At 41.7% G+C, this 16,056-nt stretch overlaps 1 protein-coding gene across 2 annotated transcripts in view; it reads left to right on the top strand.

The window, feature by feature from the left end:
- hip1 (huntingtin interacting protein 1) overlaps positions 1-16,056 on the top strand; it is a 249,818-nt gene that overhangs the window by 186,645 nt on the left and 47,117 nt on the right. For both annotated transcript variants that reach the window (XM_080210991.1, XM_080210992.1), the window contains exons 11-13: positions 3,216-3,359; positions 9,646-9,743; positions 12,806-12,878. In XM_080210991.1, coding sequence (XP_080067117.1) covers positions 3,216-3,359; positions 9,646-9,743; positions 12,806-12,878 — 315 coding nt within the window. The remainder of the gene's footprint in view (positions 1-3,215; positions 3,360-9,645; positions 9,744-12,805; positions 12,879-16,056) is intronic.

The raw sequence follows: 16,056 nt of genomic DNA, 5'->3' as shown, positions 1-16,056 counted from the left end.
GCTGTAGAGCAACAACAATAACGACATATGACTATTACAGATGGATTCGCCAAATATTTAGAATCATAGAATCCTACAGTGCAGAAGGAGGCATTCAGCCCATCGAGCCTGAACCAACCACAGTCCCACCTAGACCTTATCCCCACAACCCCATACATTTATCCTCGCATGGCCAATCCATCTAACTCACACATCTTTGGACTGTGAGAGGAAACTGGAGCACCTGGAGGAAACCCATGCAGACGTGGTGAGAATGTGCAAACTCCACACAGACAGTGACCCAAGCCAGGAATTGAACCCAGGCCCCTGGTGCTGTGAAGCAGAAGTGCTAACCACTGTGCTACCATGCTGCCCTGTGCCGAATGATTGACAAGAGACACTCTCGTGAGGTGGCAATGCATAGTTTAGGGTTCCAGCGTTCACTGAGAACCTCCAAATTCTAGAACAATTGTCCAAGAGGATAAGAGCTGTTGGTGATCAAATTGAAACCAATTTGAGGATTCCAAAAGTTAATGGCCAAAAAATCTTTACTTCACCTGGGTTCTAAGATCCACGTATATAGAACTGATTGGCTTCCACACACCTGAGGAGGGAACACTGTCTCCGAAAGCTCGTGGGTTTACTATCAAATAAACTGGTTGGACTTCAACCTGGTGTTGTGAGACTTCTTACTGTATAGAGCTAATTGCCAGGCGCTGCTTTTCGTTATGCGAGGGAAGTTTTAATAACGAGGCGCAAGGTGGATCATCACTTGTCAGCTTTGTTTCTTCCATTTCCTAACCCTGAGGCCAGTGGAGAGTTGAATCTGACAGCTTAAATAAATGCAGCCACCTGTTTTTCAATTATTCTCACCCCTGCAGGTGACATTGGCAGGGCTGAGTGTAGTGCCAACTTGGTATTGGTGCTGCCATGATGCCATTAGTAATAATGGAGCAGTGACCTTTGTTTACATAACCTGTTGCACACTCCCCAGGGTTTGATGTAGTGCAGAAAGTTCCCACTGTGCAGCAAAGCCAAAGAGACCTTGAGCTCTGCCATTCAACTAGATCATGGCTAATCTTCTACCCTAATCCCGTTTTCCTGCACTGCTGCCTATCCATTGATGTCTTTTAATGTCCAGAAATCTATTGATCTCTGTCTTGAGCGTCTATAGTCCTCTGAGGTAGAATTCCAAAGGTTTGTTATCCACTTAGTGACGAAATTCCTCCTCATCTGAGCCCTAACTGGCCCACCCCTTTTTCTGGAATTGTCCCATGATTCTCGACACACCAGTCAGAGGAGACATCCTTCCTGCATTCACATTATTGAGCCCTGTCAGAAATTTATATGTCTCAATGAGAGATTGCCCTTCATTCTTCTAAGCTCTTGAAAACACAGGCCTAGTTTCCTCAATCTCTCTTCATGCCATCCCAGGAATCAGTCTGGTTAAAACCTTTGTTGCACACCAAAATGGCAAATATATCCTTCCTTCCTTGGGTGAAGAGATCAAACCTTCACGTAATACTCCAGATATGGTCTCACAGGATGTGATACGATTGCAGCAAGCCACCTTTACTCCTGTACTTAATCCTCTTAAGTCTCTGCATCCTCTTCACAACTCTCATTCCTACCTAGTTTATGTTATCAACAACTTGGAAATATTATATTTGGTCCGAACATCCAAATCATTGATGTAGATTGCGAATAGCTGGGGACCAAGCACTGATCCTTCTGGTATCCCACTCGTCACAGCCTGCCAACCTGGGAATTATCTGTTTATTCCCATTCTCTGTTTTCTATCCATTAACCAGTTCTCTATCCATGCCAGTATATTACCTCTAATCCCATTTGTTCTAATTTTGTTTCCAAACTTCATGTGTGGGGCCTTATTGAAAACCCTCTGAAAATCCAGACCTTATCCACAAGTTCCCTCTTATCCATTCTGCTGATTACATCCTCAAAAGATTGATGGCCATGCTGTATTGTAGGTGAATTCATGGGGATAGGGTCTGGGTTAGACTGTATTGGTGCAGGCTTGATGGGCTGAATGACCTCCTTCTGCATTGTAGAAATTCAATTAGTCATGCTAAATTGCCCCTTAGTGACCTGGGACTAGCTAGGATAAATGCATAGGATTATGGGGATAGGGCCTGGATGGGATTGTTGTCGGTGCAGGTTTGATGGGTCAAATGGCCTCTGTCTACACTGTTGGAATTCTATTCTATGATTCCCTGCTACTTTCCCACCTTTCTTAAATAGTGGGGTTACATTTGCTACCTTCCAAACTGCAGGGACTGTTCTAGAATCTATCGAATTTTGGGAGATGACCAACACTCGTCAGTACCCCTTGCACTCTGGGATGTAGATCACCAAGTCCAGGAGATTTAACAAGTTTCAGCAGGTTGGAGGCTGGGAATTCTACAGTGACCAACTTGCCTCCTGACTCCCCAAAACCTGTCCGCCATTGACAAAGTGCGTTCCAGAACACTGATGGGTTACTCCCAACTTGTTTGAATAACTGCATCTCCAGCTACACTCATGAATCTCTTTCGGGAGAAAGCAGCCCATTTACCACTTTAAATATCCGCTCCCTCTGCTGCCAGTGTGTACCATCTACAAGATGCATTGCAGCAGTTCACCACAGCTGTTTTGACTGCTCATTTCAAATCTGCATCCTCTGCTACCAAGAGGTAGATGTACAGCAGACCCATTGGAACACCGCCACTTGCAATCTTCCTTCCAGGTTGCACATCATCTTGACTCAAAGTTGTCGTTGTTCCTTCACTGTCACTGGATTAAAATTCTGAACTCTCCTCCTGACAGCATTGTTGGTGTAGGTACAGCAGATGGATAACAGTCATTCAGTAATGGAGCTCACAACCAAGGCACCCACATCCCATCAACAAATGGAAAAAAATCACCTTTGAAGTCGATCAAATTCAGCAATTTACCACCATTTTCTCTCTTTCAATTTGCAGTTAAATACTGACCTAGAAGTCACATTGATCTAGAAGTTCTGCAGTGGTGTTGATAGCACCTTTACATGATGATTCTTTCTGTGTTTTCTCCTCCAAATTACCTGAAAAAGTGAAGAAAGTTGATGTTTTGCATGCAGACTAATGGGTTTGTTCCCAAAGCTTTATTTAACCTGCCCGCTCTTTTCAAATGTTTTCGCACTGAATATGTACTTTCAGCGTGTTCTAATTTATCGTTAACGATCAGTTGTTTCTTTGCAGAATCCTCCTAACTTCCTGCGAGCCTCGGCGTTATCGGAGCATGTCAGCCCTGTTGTGGTCATCCCTGTCGAGTCCACCTCTCCCGACAGCGAGCCAGTTGTGGAAACCGATGACCTGGTGGAGATGAACTCCTCATCCCAGCAGGTATGGAAAGTGGAGCTTTGTGAGGACTGGTGTAGCTGTGTAAGCTTTGCTGTGGTTAACGTGACATTGTTCACCACACATTAAGATGTTCTTGTAACTTGTCCATTTGGCCGATTAGGTGATTGCTTTGAATGGCTTGAAATGCCTGCTGTTGCCTGTCCACTGTCTTTCCTTTCAGGATCTTTTCTCAGTCCAGCATGGCCAATTCATGCCTCATGCCATCATAGTTAGCTTTATTGAGATTCAGGACGCTAATCACAGAATCAACCATATCATTGTCCACCTTGACAAAGAATCCTACCACTTTATGGCCATTCATCCCCAAGGATTCTCTCTCAACTAGATTACCAACTAATCCTTTCTCATTGTTCAATACCCAGTCCAAGATGGCCTGTTTCCTTTTTGGGCCCTCGGTGTATTGCTCCAGAAAGCCATCCTGTATGCACTCCAGAAATTCCTCCTCTGTTGCATTGTAACTCATTTGACTCTCCCCATCTATTTGCAAATTCAAGTCACCCATAATCACAGATGTTCCTTTAGCACATGCATCTCTGATTTTCTGTCAAATGCTTTTCCCAACATTACCACTACAGTTTGGTGGTCTGTATACCATCCCCAGCGATGTTTTTTTTTTTGCCCCTTGTTGTTTCTTATTCTCATTTGATTTATAAAATGTCAACATTAATTATTCTGACTGATCTACTTCAGAGGTAATTGGGTAAATTGGCTCTTCGGGTGCTCAGTGCTAACATCCAGATACTTTTATAATATAAAAACAGATGGTATGCTGGAAATCCTCAGCAGGTCAGTCAGTATTTGTGAAGAGAGAAACAGAGTTAATGACCTTTTGATCAGAGCTGAAAAACATGCAATGTATTTTAAGTAAATATAGAGACGGGGAAAGATGGTAAGGGAGGAAAGAACAAAAAAGGTGTTTGATAGAGTGAAAAGCAGGAGTGATTTAAATAACAGAAGGTGTAATGGTGCCAGGCAAAAGGATATGATGGGGGCAAGTCGAGAAACAAAAGATGTGTCTAGGCAAGAACAGAATCATCACATACAGTGCACTTTGAAAAAATGGAGGCCAAGATTCTTTTTTGGAAATGCTGGTTTAATGGTTTTTACCACTTTACTGCCTTCTGAACCTGTGCTGAATTTGATAATTTCATCTCCAAATCCTTTTCCTTAGCTGCTTCTCAAGTGCTTTAAAATAGAACCCTCCTTTTTCAAAAACGTATGCATTGTTCTAGACAATCAGCTTGTCAGGGGTTAATTTGCAAGTCACTTTTCTTAACATAAGATCAGTTGCAGGGTTATTATTGCAGTCATAGAATCATAGAGTCCTGGTGATTTATAATGTTTACCAAAAGAGGGGAAGGTCTTGTACATTTCATGGCCTGATGGTTCCTGGGGGCACCTGAGCTGTCTTGTGGTCAAAGCGATTATTCATGCAAATTACTGCATGTATGAAACAAATGGAAAGCCTCAGGGATCCGTTAGCTGTAAACTCGGCTGTCAACTAAGATTTTACCCATGCTGTATTGGTAGCCTACCTTTCAACAATGAAAGAAAAGTGATCTCCTCACAGTGTAAAGGTGTGTCCAATTTGGACCCTTAATTCTACCCCCCCCTCCCCCAACTCCTCCAACCCCGCCTCTGCTCTGTCACCCCCCCCCAGCCTAAATGGGAGCTGATTTATTTTCCCCTCAGATACCAAAGTAAATCTGGGGGTTGTGTAAAGAAAAGATCAGTTAGCTTGTCAACGGCAAGCTTGAAACTGGCCTTTTGACTCATGTCTATAATTATGTATATTTCATAGCATAAGGAATGTCATGAGGTGACTAATTTCATTGTGAAAACTACACACCCTTCATTCTTGTATTTTATACAAGATAAATTAGAATTTGGATATGATCGCTTAACATTTTAAAGGTACCAAACTAATGCAAAGTAATGTTTGATTCCGAGTCATACTCATGTTTCACTAAATATTAAGTTTTTGGCCTGGGGATGCAATAGTTTGTGGCTTGTAACAGAGAAGGAGATGGCTTTGGACAGATATAGGATTTATGTAGGGAAGGGGACTGTTGCAGAAGTTGGATTATAATGCAAATAAGTGAAGTACAGACGGAAAGCTTATAATAGGGAAAGGTTTTCCTTCCTTTTTCTTCAACAGAATGTATAGTAAATGTTGAAAAGAACCGACAGTTGAAAAGAGACTTGTGAAATTGTGAACATTTTTTTTTCTTTTTGAATCTTTTATCATCATGCAGTAGGGAGGATTAATGTATAGGAGAGACGTTGTGACAGAGGTGGAATTGTTACCATAGTGATAATTGCTTTCTCTCTGAACAGTTTTATGCATTGCTTTGCTAAAGAGGTTTGAAGGATTATTAGCTGCATCCATTAGGGGAGCTGTGCTTTCATCTGGACCCAGTCTGGAATCTTTAGTATTCTGTATGGAGCTGCTCCAGGAGGGCTTTGTGGAACTTGTGTGGCTGAGTCGTGACTGCAGAAGATTGCATCTTTATTTCACGAGAGTAGCTGCCACAGTTCCATTTCTGTGAAAAGCAAAAAAATCATGAGTAGATACGGCCTCTGAATAAAAATTCAGTCTGTCCAGCAGCTCTCCAAATCCGCTATCAGATTGACCATAGACTGTGTGGATAGATTTGGTAATGCCAGAATTGAAATAATAATTGGGAAATCCAAGTGGATCACCTTGCTGTTGTACTGTCACATACGTGCTCACATGATTGGCCTGCCAACTTCCACCATGCAATCCCACAATCTGCATTTTGGCCTTTCATGTACATGTTTGTTTGCTAGCCAAGTTTATCATCTTCAGAGGGTATCTGTCTTCAACTGCAAGGTTGCTCTTCCCTTCATAACTTCAGCTATCTCAGTCTTAAGCTTTGGCAATCTCCCCCTAAACCTCTCCACCTTTAACTCTTTCAGCCCTATTGAGAGACTTCCTAAAATCAACTTCTTTGACAAAGCTTCACATCATTTATCTTTGAATCATCTTGTCTGCTGTGGTGTTCAGCTTTATTTGCTGTTCCTGTGAAGTGTCTTGGGGAATCTTTTACTATGTTAAAGGGGTTATATAACTGCAGGTTGTTGGAGTGATCACTCCAGGTTGAAGGTCAGCATTCTCTTGCATGATCATTGTTATTGTTCTTCTGAGCTCGACTTCTTTTTCTCCTTATCCAGCCTCTCCCCTTCGACATCTGAGACTCTTCTGATTCCCTTCAGTTTCTTTGATATTTTCTGGTTTCCTGATCCTAACTTTCTCTTTCTCACCAGGCGTGTCCAGCCCTTCTACTCCTCTATTCCCCATCAAGCTGTCCTGAGATCCTCCTTATTCCTTGGTCACATGTCCAATTAGTCTCCATCCATCATTAGCCTCTTCTGCTTGGCTGAATTTATTTTCACCTTCAACAACAACTCCTTTAACTCCACTACTTTCTCTAAATAAAAGGTATTGCTCTGGAAATCTAAATCGGTTTAGCAATGCCTGCCTTTTTATGGGATATGTGGAATATTCTTTGTTCTAACGCAGGTCCTCCCCCTTGCCTTTTATTCCTGTATGTTGATGACTATTGTGCTGTTTCCTGCTGTCGTCCCGAACTAAAAAACTTCATTAATTTTGCTTCCAGTTTCTATTCATTCTCACATAATGCACCTCAAATTCTTTTCTTCCTTTTCTCAACTTCTTTGTCTTCATTTTACAGATGATTTATCGACCAGTATCTACTGAAAGCTCCAATAATTCCCACAGCTACCTTGACTATACTTTTTCCCACCCCGCTTCCTGCAAGGATTCTATTCCATATTCCCAGTTTCTCCTTCTCTGTCGTATCTGTGTTCTGCCAATGCCACCTTTTTATAACAGTGCTTCTGCTATATCTTCCTTTATTCTCAGTTAAGGATTTCCTCCACTGTGCCTTTTCCATTTCCTACATCTTTGCTCTCACCCCCTCCTCCCTATAAACATGATCGAGTTCCCTTCTCCCCTTTAATCCCGCCAGCCTGAACCAAATAAAACTAGCATCATATTCAGCATTCCAGAGGGACCATTCCTTCCCCAGCATCATGTCAATTCCACACAATGGTCTTTCCCTTTTTCACAAGTACAGGAGATATACAACATCTGGCCTTTTAACCTTTTTTCCTCGCACCTTCCAGGACCCCAAACAGTCTTTCTGGGGCTTTTCAAATTAGTATACTTTATTTCTGTTTCCCTATACTGGGGAATCTAAGCACACATTGTGTGATTCCTCTGGGTTCACCTCCATTCAGTCTATGAGCATGACTTAGAGCATTTTAATTCGTTACCCATTCTGACTTGGCTCCACAGCCTCCTGCACTGTTATGATGAAACTCAACATAAGCTTTAGAAATAGCTCCTTAGAATAGACATCACCATAAATTCGTAGATTCAACATTACACTCAGCAATTTCAGATTGTAATCATTACCCCCATCTGCTCGGACAGCTATCATTCATAATGATTCTGCCATTGTTATATTTACTACTCCTCTTGACTTATCTTTTTTTCTTTGTTTGATTACAACTCCTTTTTGCCCTTTCCACCACTCCTTATGTCATTTAATCTCCTGCTTTCCATAATATCACAAACCTCTTTTTCTATCCACACTGCCATCCTTCTCTTCCCCTACGTGCCTCTGTACTTTTTAAAGAAACCATTATGTCTCTAACTTCTAGTTCTGATGAAAGGTCAATATTTGTAATTTCCATCTATCTGCTGCCCTTGTCCTTTTGAGGTGGTAGAAAGTGTGGGTTTGGAGGGTGCAGTCGAAGGAGTATTGATGAGATGCTGTTGGTGTATCTTGTAGACATTTGTAGACAATTTGTGAACACTGACCTGCTGAGTATTTTCAGCATTTTCTCTTATCTGGATTTTCTGTCACTTTCAGGGCAAACTATATATTGCCTTCGGGAAAAGGGACTCAGCTGGCTTGTGCAGTGTGCCCTACAGACAGGCTGTGACTGTCTTGGTTCAATTCCTGGGAATGTAATGACGCTGGCCAATCTAACGTTTATTCAGCTATTACCCATCCCTAACTGACCTTGAGAAGGTGGGGATGAGCCGCCACCTTGAACTGCTGTAGTCTAAGTGGTGTGGGTACTTACACAGTGCTATTAGGGAGGAAGTTCCAGGATTTTGACCCAGCAACAGTGAAGGAACGGCAATTAATTTCTAAGATGGAATGGTTTGGAGGGGAATTTGCAGCTGGTGATATTTCCATCTGTCTGCTGCCCTTGTCCTTTTTAAGGTGGTAGAGAATGTGGGTTTGGAAGATGCTGTTGAAGGAGTCTTGGTGAGTTGCTGTTAATGCATCTTGTAGATAGCACACGTTGCCGCCACTGTGTATTGGTGATGGAGGGATTGAATGTTTAAGTGGTGGATTGGATGCCAGTCAAGCAGGCAGCTTTGGCCTGGATGGTATTGAATTTCTTGAGTGTTAGAGCTGCACTGAACCAGGCAAGTGGAGAATATTCCATCGCACTCCTGACTTGTGCCTTGTAGATGGTGAACGGGCTTTGGGGAGTTGGGAGGTGAGATATTTGCCAAGGAATTCCAGCCTATGACCTGCCCTTGTGTCCTGGTTCAGTTTCTGGTCTGTGGTAATCCTCTGCATGTTGGCAGACATTGACCATTATGGCCCCTCCTGCACAGTGCTATATTACTGTCTCACTGAAATAAATTGCAATTTAAATGGATCATCGCATCTGCTGGTGGAAGATGCACTGCAGTGGGGCTGTAAAATCCTGGCCACAGATACAGCTAGCATTCCCTCTCCAATGATGACCCTTTTAGAAAGTATGTATATGAATACATGTGATTAGGCGCAACTCTGGTACCCTCAAAATTGAGTACAATTACTGACATTAGGGCTTAAATAAGAGAATGATTACTTGGTTGGGTGACTGGAGCCTTGACTGTGCTCCAGGATGAGTCAGCGGCCTTACCAAAAAGTGGAGGAAATAATTTCCTTTGTTATCCTTACCCCAACTTCCCAATGTCATTTCCTTTTCTCTCCTAGAATTAACAACATGGTACTCAAGTTTTCAGATTCTAAATCACTCAGCGGCTGAAAACTTAAATACCTTCCTCCCATTCTTAGGCGTGTCCTGTGTGCTTGTAGTGGTTGGAGAGATGAGGTGGCTTTGCACCTGTGAACTGCACACAGACTGAAATCTTGCACACTATATACTAGCCATGGTTACTTTTAATCACGTTTAACCCTCTTCCTTACAGAATTTATTTGATAATAAATTTGATGACCTCTTTGGAAGTCCTGGTCCTACTGACCCATTCAATTTTAACAGCCAGAATGGAATGTCTAAGGATGAAAGGTAAGGAATATGGATGTCATGAAAATCTTGGACTTTGTTGTTTAATAATTGATGATAATGTAGCCCCCATGTGTTTCCCGAGTAGTGGTGTGCAAGCCTCAGACAGTGAGTCTTCCTGATCATGCAGAGTGCAAGTGAAATTTCCATCCCTGCTTATGGTGGACTGGAATGGTGGAGGGGCGAAGGATCAAGGTGGGATTCTGAAAGGCTTTTAGGCTGAGGGGATTTCTCCACTTGATTTGTCCCTACTCTTCCCTCAACCAATGACATAAAGGAGTTTCGGCTATCAATGACGGGAACCCCATTTGGATACATTTTAGTGTATTTAGCAGGCCCTCACGCCCCCACTCTTTTTTCCAAGTGTTTACAAATACGGTTGGAAAAGCTGGCAGGCTATACTCTACTTTCCCTGCCTGAGTTCACACTTTGACAAAAAATGAGAACATTCCACCCAGTGTTGCAGAATGAATTCTAGGCTTTATCCTAAAGGTATTTAATTCTCATATCATAAACAAAACGAATCTGAGGAACAGTTGATCTGCTACCAACCTGTGCAGGTGGAAGAATACCTCGGTTTGAATGTAACCTCCTTTTTTAGGTGAAATTCATGTGGTTATTCTCTTCACTGAACAATATCTCACCAACCTGCATCCAGTCAAGTGTTCAATAGATAGTTCTCCAGTAGAAATTGGAGCAAAGACTTGGGAAGCCTGTCAGTATAATTCTGGCAATCGATAGCACTAGTTCAATCCAAATCAATAAGTTCTCAAATCAGGTCAAAGGTATCTTAAGGGGTGAAAGTTACCGCATCTGCTTTTCTTCTATTTTGCTTCCATGGGTCAATATCAAATCCCTAAACGTGGTTGAATGAACCTCTGCTATCTGAACCCTGGCTCCAGTAGAGATGATTTCTTCTTGGTGCTCAGTCATGATGACAGAATGTGCATTTAACAACAGAAGTGATGCTGGAGTTCGTCACTAATGATCAGTCTGTGCGCTAATGCAGTGACCTCCATGAATTTAAGGAGCGAATAGAACATGATACCCAGAATCCCTCCAGGCTTGAATCAATACTCATTGTTGTTTTTAACTTTGGATCAGACCTTCCATTGATTAGTGAGAGAATAGGGAAGTCATCCCAAAGATTCATTGCATCAACCAGCCCTTTAACACAGTGGGGTTGTGTTTATCATTGAACTGGTTGTTCATTTCTGGTAGATTTTAATGTTGATTTGCACCGTTTTGCTGTATTCTTGTTGTTCATGGTGATCATGAAATGGGGTGGAAAAATATTTCAGGACAGAAAATTTCACCAGTAACCTGAAATATTTCCCATTGTTATTACGCTGATCGTTACTGATCTTATTTTGTTAATCTTGTTTCCATGAGTGAAGGGTTCAGTGTCTGCTAGATTCTAGAAAGGTACTGGATTGAATAGCCAGGAGTAATAAAGCTATTACTGCATGCAAGCAGCCAGGAACTCATTAAATTGTGGGTGCGGAGCAAGACTGGAAAAGATTGTGATCACTATAGCCAATCCCAAATTAGGTACAGTAACACAACCAAATAAATGCTCATGATTACAATGGACATTGACTCCATTATTTCTTTTTCTCTGTGTTGCTAGTGTTTTTCCTCTGTCCTATCACTATAGTTTTAACCTGGTGCAAACAGGAGTATGTCGAATGAACTGCCCGAATTGGCTCACTAAACTACCTGGTATATCGTCAGTCCATTGTCTCAATTTTATATTGTGTTAATGTTTGAAGATCATTCAGTGTATAAAATTTCTGCCCTCCATCTTCCAAACTGCTTTTTCTTTAATACCACCAAATCGCCCTCTCCGCCCCTCTAACCAGCACCTACTGTGACTCACCTTTTTTAAAATCATAGTTCGTTCTTTGTTCCTCAGTTTTATGGAATCTTCACTACTCTGTATTTCTTCATTGGTCAGAATGTAGCATGTATGTAAGAAGACCTGGTCTTAAGAGTTTGTAACCTCTGCTTTATTTCAGATTTCCAACATCCACAATATTTTACCTTTTGTCATTTGGCAAAATATGCTTTGTTTCCTGACTCTGAATTTCAGATGCAGAACACCTGGATTAAGGCATTCTCAATTCTGTTTTGTTCAGTATGCCATTGGCCGGTGGAATAAGTTTCCTTTGTAGAAGTTTCATATCATAATGGTGAATCACCTCTTTAAATCAGAGACCTGCAACCTGCACATTTTCAACAACTGGAATCTTCTGTGTGCAATTTGTTTTACTTTTATGTTTAAGCTCAGTACAGAAACATTAAGGTTAGTTGAAATCTTATCTACAGTACTCCCAGGATCAACACCAGGTGAGTGCTCTGCACTGTGAGACAGATAAGGTTCAAATCCCAATCTATACCAAATAATTCCACCCGAGGTGGAGACTGTCAATAAAACCATAAGACATAGGGGCAGAATTAGGCCACTCGGCCCGTGGAGTCTACTCTGCCATTTAATCATGACTGATATTTTTCTCATTTCACCGCCTCTCTCCCCCCCCCAAATTCTCCTGCCTTTTCCCCATAAACCCATGATCTCCTTATTAATCAAGAATCTATCTATCCCTGTCTTGAAGACACTCAATGACTGACCTCCACAGTCTTCTGTGGCAAAGAGTTGCATAGATTCACCACTCTCTAGCTGAAGAAATCCCATCTCATCTCTGTTTTAAAGGATTGTCCCTTTAGCCTGAGGTTATACCCTCTGGTTCCATCTTTCCCTACTAGTGGAAACATGCTCTCCATGTCCACTCTATCCAGGCCTCTCAGTATCCTGCAAGTCTCAATAAGATCCCCCCTCACCCTTCTAAACTCCAACGAGTACAGACCCAGAGTCTTCAACCATTCCTCATACGACAAGCTTTTCATTCCAGGGATCATTCTTGTGAACCTCCTCTGCACTCTGGCACCTGATTACTTTTGCTAAAGTTCATCAGCTGGCTTTCTAATTAGTATCTGAGTCCACAATAAATTTTGTTGTTAATGCTATAACATTGTTATGTACTTGAACTTTTTTTTGCTTCCAGGGATAAATTGATTGAACAACTCTACAGGGAGATTGCATCACTGAAGGAGGAAATGGCGAGTATTAAAGTAGAGGTAGGCTGTCTGTTTATCGTTCTTTCATGGATCTGTACCTTAGAATCAAGGGAACCAGTTGATTTGATATAGCCAGCTGTTGCCACTTAACAATGACACAATGAATCCAGTCAAAGAATGAGACTGACTCCATGGTGTACTTTCTGCATCCTGTTCTTGACATGTCTTACAGCCATGGATATGGTTAACTGTACTATGTTTTTCAAATGTTCTCCTCTGGTGTCCAGTGCAGTGATGATCTTTGCAAGATTCCACTTTTGACCTGCCCAATTGCAAATTGAACATCTCCAGCTATTGTTCCTCTTCGCACCATGTGTGCTGTTACCTCTGGAATTTGCCCCAGGATCTATCTGCCCTCCTTTTCCTCATCCACAAGGCTGCTCCTTTTGTCCTCCATCGGGTGGGCTGACAGCAGGCAGCTCTTGGTCCTATCGAATGTCGGAGTTGGGAAACTGCTTTTCTGATATCCATCACTGTTTCCTCCAGTTAAACTTTTGAAGATGTTTTTTGTCATTTGTTTTCAGATCCATTCCTGACTGCCGATTCACGTTGAATCAGATTGTAGTCAATGCTGAGGAAAGCTCTGAGACCTTCATAAATATTAACTTCACTTGGCTCTGTCCCTACATCATGTCCTTCTTAAGAAGCTTCATTACGTCTGCTAAAGCTCTTGTCCAAACGTTTGTCACCTCCAGACTGGATTATTCTAATGCTCTTCTGGCTGCCCTTCCGTCCTCTTCTGTACAAATAAACTCGGCTGACTGGAAGCCATCTGACGTCATGTCCCTCTTATCAAGGACTCTGGTGCTCGCTCTCCGATATTGGCTTCCAATTCCCGGTCTCCAGTTTGAAATTCTTATCCTTAATTTGTACACCCCTTTGCTGCCTTACCCCATCTCCAGCCCTGAAAACCCACTCCCCTTCCTTGCGAGGATTGCCATTTTCCCTCAGTCTTTCCCATCATTGGCAGCCCTTCAACCCAATTCCCTCTGGAATTTTGTCCTTAGATTCCTTCAAATCTTTCTCCCTCAGCTTCTTTGGGTCTTTATTAAAACCTTATCCTCTTCACGAAACTTTTGGCCACCCTTCCTAACGTATCTCCTTTTGGATTGGCATTTATTTTGTATCTGTTTGCACTGTGAAGCACTTTGGGATGTTTTTCTATGTTGAACGTTCTACAGTAAGCACAGATTCTTGATAATGAAGTGGGCACTCGGACTGTTGCCTCTAACTGGCTGTTCAGAATACTGCCGCTATTTAAAATGTCCCGTTTTTGCTTACAACCCAAAATCAACAATCTGAATGTGACGGGGCTCAGCAGTTTCAAGTGCCAGTGAGGTCTAAACACTAATCATTGACTTATCTTTGGAATTCTTTACAGTGAAGAAATAATGTTTGCAGTTAATGTGTTAGATGATGTAGATTAATGATCCAACTGAGGCACTTGCCTTTCAACAGCTTCTATTTAAATGATCACTGCCAGCGAACTGTGCTGATAACAGTAAGTGATCGTGACAACATAGTACCCAGACCATTAAAGTTTTAGACTGTTGATTTTGATTAGTGCAAGTCACTGACCATGGCAAGCACCACTGATTCGAATATAATTCCACCATGTAGCTGACTGCTTCTACTTGACTCATGACCAAAAGACATGATAATTTGCCAGCAACATTCAGTGGGGCAAGTGATGCAGACAAAAAAATTGAGACAGACGAAAGAAGGCTGCCAAACTCGACATTTACCAAATGAAGTCACCGTTTACTATTATCTTAGAATCTTACACCACAGCATGCGGCCGTTTGATCCATTTGTGTCTGTTATAGCACTTTCAAAGAACTATTTCCCTGCAAAGTTTTATCCTTCCAAGTATTTATTGAATTCCCTTCTAAAATTTCTACTGAAGGGATTCTCCAATAAGGCAGTGAATTCAAGATTGCAGTACCAATTAGTGTAGGAAAAAAATCTCATCTCACCTCTGACTCTTTTGCCAGTTACCTTAAATATATGATTACCAAATCTTTGCCATTGTGAACAGTTTCCCCTTATTTACATTTCAAAACCCCTGATGATTTTGAATACTTTTCTGCTCAATGTTAAACAACACAACCTCTCTAGTCTCTCCACCTAATTGTTATGCTTGCCTCCCTGAGCATGGGAAGCTGCAGTCTACACTGGACATTAGTCAAGTGCAGGTTGACCAGAGACGGTATCATTTGTTCCCTGTTTCTTTCAGCTTGTATTCTATTATATTCCTTGATATTCTGTTATCTGGTTATTGCTGTTCTGCACTAGGAGGCCATGCCTTCCATCTTGTTGCTGCCTGCGGGACCTTGCTTTGGGCAAGCTGACTGATACATATGCCTGTGGGGAGGGAAAAAAAGGGCTCGTTTTGAAGTAATTCTTTGGGAACTATTTTGGAACATTTCTGAGAGATCTGATAAATTGTTATTTAAGTGAAAGTTTCTTTCTATCCAGACAACCCTGGAAACAATTTAAGACAGACAAGTAGCATAAAAGAAGGAATAACTCCATTTGCAAGGCCAGTACGGATATCCATTATGTGGAACTGAATGGAGTTTACAGAGAGGAATTCATTTGTTTGACATATTGATGCCTGGAATGTGTCCTGGTCTAACATCTCAGTTTCCCCCGACCTGCCAGTTCAGCGCTCACTTCAGCTAAATTAAAGAAAGTTTTTTTTTATGAATAAAGAGCCGACTTGAAACTGTTTGAAGCAGAGTTGGTTTTAAAACATGAATGAAGCTATGTACAGAGAGAGCTCTGTTGGTTCCTGGAAACTGCTGTATTCAGTCAGGTTGACCTCCTCCCATTACAATGGTGCCATTAGGATTTCACTATAGTTTTTATACCATGTCTACTTCAACTATGGAAAACCTCCAGCCAGACAATTGCAGAATTTGCCTGTCCAAAACACAGTCCGTGTCTGGAAAAAGCATTTTGAGCCCGAAGATTATTGTGGAAATAATCATGGTCAATTATTTTTATGACATTCTTCTGCCTACTATTTTAACAGAATCATTAACTATTCAATATAAACCACTTAGTTCTCTGCTCTGTAACAAACAGGCGTGTCATACAAATGTACAGTGCAATTGACTGCCATTATTGCTAACAGCTTAATGTGACAAGGTGAAGTACTGATGTTACAGGTTTG

The sequence above is a fragment of the Carcharhinus amblyrhynchos genome, chromosome 23 (assembly GCF_965287045.1).
Source record: "Carcharhinus amblyrhynchos chromosome 23, sCarAmb.v2.hapA, whole genome shotgun sequence".
Lineage (NCBI taxonomy): Eukaryota > Metazoa > Chordata > Chondrichthyes > Carcharhiniformes > Carcharhinidae > Carcharhinus > Carcharhinus amblyrhynchos.
The sequence above is the reverse complement of the archived record's forward strand: the minus strand, read 5'-3'. Positions and strand labels throughout refer to the sequence as shown.